This window comes from Opisthorchis viverrini, assembly GCF_000715545.1.
Source record: "Opisthorchis viverrini unplaced genomic scaffold opera_v5_71, whole genome shotgun sequence".
Taxonomy (NCBI): Eukaryota; Metazoa; Platyhelminthes; class Trematoda; order Opisthorchiida; family Opisthorchiidae; genus Opisthorchis; species Opisthorchis viverrini.
In genome coordinates, this window is record NW_008751727.1 from 218,653 (window position 1) to 223,495 (window position 4,843).

Below are 4,843 nucleotides of genomic sequence, written 5' to 3' on the forward strand. Positions count from 1 at the left end.
GTCTCCGAAACCCCGGTGTTCAAATAGCCTATGACGAAAACCTTGTCGATCTGGAGTAGGTTGACGACATCGTTCTCATCTTCGAAGAGGAGGAAAAGGCGCAAGTATTTTGGATGAACTAACCAAATTCATCCCGTCCTTTTGTATGTACTTTGCACCCACAAATTGTAAGGTCCTGCTCGTGGACATGCAGTCACTGAACACGCCACTTACAATCCAGGGAGAGGGACTGGACGTTGTAGAGTTTTACGTATCTTGGAAGTTGCATCAGTTCTGATTTTATTGTGATAGATGAGGTCAATACACGGATCTGCAAGGCTCAGTTCGCGTTTGCTAATTTGAGACGCCTATGGCGTCAAGGTGGTGTATCTGTGCATCTCAAGGAACATGTGTATCAAGCTACAGTGCGAGCTGTTTCGTTGTATGGCTGAGACTCGGCCTGTTTGAGCAGCGGAACTGAGTCGGTAAGGTAATCGTTGTCTCAAAGCCATAGCTTGTGTGGGTTGGTGTCGGTCTATCTGAACTGACAGGATAGTTTATCATAGTATGCCACTACTCTCCATATATTGTGTGGCATGGATTCTACTCTCGGCATGCACCTTTTCAACCAGCGAGGATTATTTTGCTTCCACTGGGGCGAGATGGCCTAAGTGGTTAGAGCGCGAATTTACTGACCGTAAGGTCCGTGATTCGAATCCGACCTCCGCCACTCGACTTACCCTGTCTAGGCTTGGGCAACCTGGCAGTATCCCAACCCCCGTGCTTCTTTCGGGTGGCATGGCAGCTAGGCACCGGAAGGGCGCTACAGCTGAACTCTTTTTTAAACGAGGCAGATATAAATCGAGTTTTTGGTTGTGCAACGGGTAATTCCATTGAAGCGTGTGTCCAGCACCAGAAGCTGCGTTGGTTGGGACATGTGCTGTGTATGCCTAACTATTGTTTGTCGAAGAGAGTGCTGTTTTCCATGCCCAACTCAAAGTGACGGAAGCAGAAAGGTAGCCAGCCCTTGACCTGGTAGAGGGGTATGAAAAAATCACGAAACGTTTAGGTGCTGTCGTGCTACTCGGCCTTTCAGGATGGGGACCGCGTGATCCTCACTGTGCCTGTTTGGAGACGCTACAAGATATGGCTGCCAACCGATGTCAGTGGAGATCTTGTCAGTTATTATCTAGATTGCCTGAATTTGTTTAGGGGTGTAGGCACCTCGGAATGATTGTAGTAATCCAACACTACGTCCCTCCTACGTTCAGCCATATTCTTCTCTTCCAAATAAATCTTTCAAATAATTCATGGTTGCGCGGCAGTGAAGCATCGATGTTGAACACTGGTGTCATGTTGTCGGTGATGATAATGATGATGATGATTTGTTTAATTCATTGATGAAATAATGAGATGAACAATGGAAGACTTTATGAGCGAGAACATCGTTAGCCTGGAATATACAGGCAATATTGTTCTCGTTTTGGAAAAAGAGCAGGAAGCGCAGGCAATACCGGGAAAGCTGACAAAGGTCATGCAGTCGCTCGGCTTGACAAGGTGCAGTCATGTTGCGGGAGGTATAGGGTTTAACCATGCGTCTAAGAATTCCAGGAGTGATAGTTGAAGCTGTGGTCCGTTATATGCATCCCGGAAGTTGCATTAGCTTTGACGGTAGTGTGACAGACGAAATCAGCGCACGAATCTCAAGGGCCGGGGTTGCTTTTGCCAATTCGCGCTACTTGTCGTCAGAATCCCATATCGCTTGGTCTCATAGGACGCGCATATGAGACTGTGGTGCGGGTTGTATTGCTGCACGGCTGGAAAACTTGGCTACTTCGAGGAGGATACTGGACATCTTCAGGTCTTTGACTAACGATGTCTCAGAACTATAGCTTGAATCGGCTAGTACCAGCGAATTTTGAATATGGTTAGGAGACAGGTTTCTGGTGAAGACGGCACTTCACACAAAGAACGCATCCAGCACTGCAAACTAAGCTGGCTGGACCATGCGTGACGCATGTTGAGTTACCGGCTGCCGAGGTCAGCATTTTTTCGTGATTAATCCGGAGTTGCAGAATTCGACGTGCCAGAAGGGAATGAAGGATGTTTCGAAAAGTTTGGGCACTGTTTTGCTGTTTTCCTTCGAAGCGTTCGTGATATCAGTCTTCATCCATATTGTCCGACTTATTGTCGGAGGGAGCATTTCGATACCTGAGGTACCAAAGGCCAGCGGAGTTTCACACAGCGCGCCAGTAGAATAGGTGGGAAAATGTTGAGAAAGCAGTTTTGTTTTACGCCGAAACCAAAAAATCATTCAGCCGTAACACCCTTTCGGTGCCTAACTGCCATGCCACCCGAAGGAAGCACGAGGGCTGGAATACTGCCAGGTTGCCCAAGCCTAGACAGTGGAAGTCGAGACCTTCCAGTCAGTAAACTCTCGCTCTAACCCTCGCCCTTTTGCACCAGTGAAAGCGGTGAACTCATAGGACAGCTTGTTCAAGACTCTCAAGCACCCATAGGATTCCGCATAGTGTTATGGATTGAGGGATTGTTACCTAGGATAAAGGCATTCGCCAAGGCTTAACAGGTCGGGTTTGTTTTTGTCGTCCAGCTTTCGTTCACCTGAAACGTACAATCGAAAAAGGATGTCGTACTGCTCTTTAACACCTCTTCACTGAGATATAAGCTTGATAGCGCCGAAGACTCACATAAGAAGCGTCTAAAAGTGCTTTGAACTGGTTGCTGGGTTCAGCGTGAGCAACTGTCGGAAGGTTATTCCACACAGTAACTATCCGAACTGAGAACTCTTCGTTCCATAAAAGTGTGCGCTCTCAGCTTGAAAATATTTCCGCCATGTTCTCGCGGTTTACCGCTGGGTCAGTGGTGGAAAGCCTGATAGCCAAGCCTTGTTCAAATAGGACGTAAGTATTAGGTCTCCAGGGTGTCAACGATAAACCAGGGGAAGGAGGCCAAGCACCGTGAGACGCGGTTCATAGTCAACGGATTTAAGACCAGCAACCATTTTCGCGGCAGCTCGTTGGACATACTCAATGAGGGTTGCCTTGTGTCCTGAGAAGACAACTTGATTGGCACATACAAGAAGCGGCTTGACACAAGCCCAATAAATTATCTGAAAGCCAATACAACTAATACGGGTAAGATGAGCCGGATAATCCGTAGAAAGGCAAATGACTTTTGAGGCCATTTTTAAGGTGCAGTGAGGACGGATTTGAAGAGGACCAGATACCTAAATACTTTTTGTTATGAATCTTCGCAATGTCTTCCGGTCCATTCTCAACGTGTAAAAAGTCCTTTGCTGGGTTTCCTCCAAATGGCATATGGAGGTGATTCGAGGGAAGGTGCCGGTCCAGCGACCACTGCTTTGCAGCGTCAGCATCCATTGGGAGGGCGCTATCGTTGGAACTCCAGGATTTCACGTCATCCGTAAAAAGTGGACATGGACTTCAAAGAACATCTGGAAGATCTTTGACGTCCAAAAACGGAGCCTTGAGGAGCCCCAATGGAAGAAGGCGCCGAAAAGTGTAGGTCGAGCCTAGTTTCACACTATATGATTCCTTAGTCCTTAGCTTGGGTTGGGCTATCCGAAAATACGAACATGTTCGTCACGAACGGTTTGTTTCACGTCATCCGTAAAAAGTGGACATGGACTTCAAAGAACATCTGGAAGATCTTTGACGTCCAAAAACGGAGCCTTGAGGAGCCCCAATGGAAGAAGGCGCCGAAAAGTGTAGGTCGAGCCTAGTTTCACACTATATGATTCCTTAGTCCTTAGCTTGGGTTGGGCTATCCGAAAATACGAACATGTTCGTCACGCGAGAACGGTTTGGGAGGAATCCGTGTTGTTAGGTCTATCGAAACGTCGGTACTAACGGAATTTAGGAAAACTCACCTCAGAACTCATTCTCCCACTTTGAACGGTTTGCTATTGATGCTAATAGATCCGCAGCTGCCGGCCAATAGACGGTAACCAGTTTTGTAGATTAGTGACAACCTCTTTCTTTTAAGCAAAAAGAACGTTGCCTTCGTCAGGCGATTGAAGAAACACAAGACAGAGCTGCTTTGTCAGTGTGAGCGAAGTTTCGTTCAAGATCCTTAGACGGAACTCATCTGGCCCAAACGCGCTGAAGGAGTTTGTCTTGTGCAAAAGTTGGCGAGCATCCTCCTCCATGAATACCTATTCAGTTAGCGTCCGTGCGTAGTTACGTCTCAACAAGATTGGATGGTCGCTGAGGCAGAATACATGTCTGTATAGTGTTCTCTGTATGCTTCAGATACTACCATTGGTTTGCTCGTAGGTTCCGCGATTTTTTGTCCCCCAAGGAGAAGACGGTAGGCATACTTATTCGGCGATGTCCCATTTGCTTAAACAGTATACTTGTCTAGTAGCGCGGCTTGTTTTCGCATGCTCCACTGGAGGATCTCCGATTGACAGCAGTTCCGCATTTTACGAAATATCGGCTCATCTGTGGATCCTGTTGTTATCTTTCTGAAAAATGATCATTTGACCGCCTAATAACCGGAAAACACTTATACGGCTGTTCTGATGGTGTAAATAACTACCTATTAACCATAATAGATGGCTATTAGACGGTTACATGAACGTCATATAACTGGGAAACTCGCTCTGTTTTGTACTGCGTGTGCTGCTAGGTGCTGGGGCCCCGTTTCCGAACCTGCTCAGTCCGTTCGACCAAGCGCTAGTTAGGTTGGGACGAACACCGCTTCTGCTTCTTGAGTTTACCGGAAAATATCTCTGTATGTCTCTTCAATGAAGTTGGTCCCAATTTACGATTGCCAACTTAGATGCACATTTCTTGCAAGGCAGGAATTTCGAATCCAGGTT

At 47.0% G+C, this 4,843-nt stretch overlaps 1 protein-coding gene across 1 annotated transcript in view; it reads left to right on the forward strand.

Annotated features, from left to right (window-relative positions):
• Positions 1–431, forward strand: part of T265_04346 (hypothetical protein) — a gene marked incomplete at both ends in the record, with an annotated part of 4,585 nt that extends 4,154 nt beyond the window's left edge. Inside the window, 2 exon segments of the mRNA XM_009169067.1 lie at positions 88–261; positions 272–431. Coding sequence (XP_009167331.1) covers positions 88–261; positions 272–431 — 334 coding nt within the window.
• Positions 432–4,843: the final 4,412 nt, after the last annotated feature.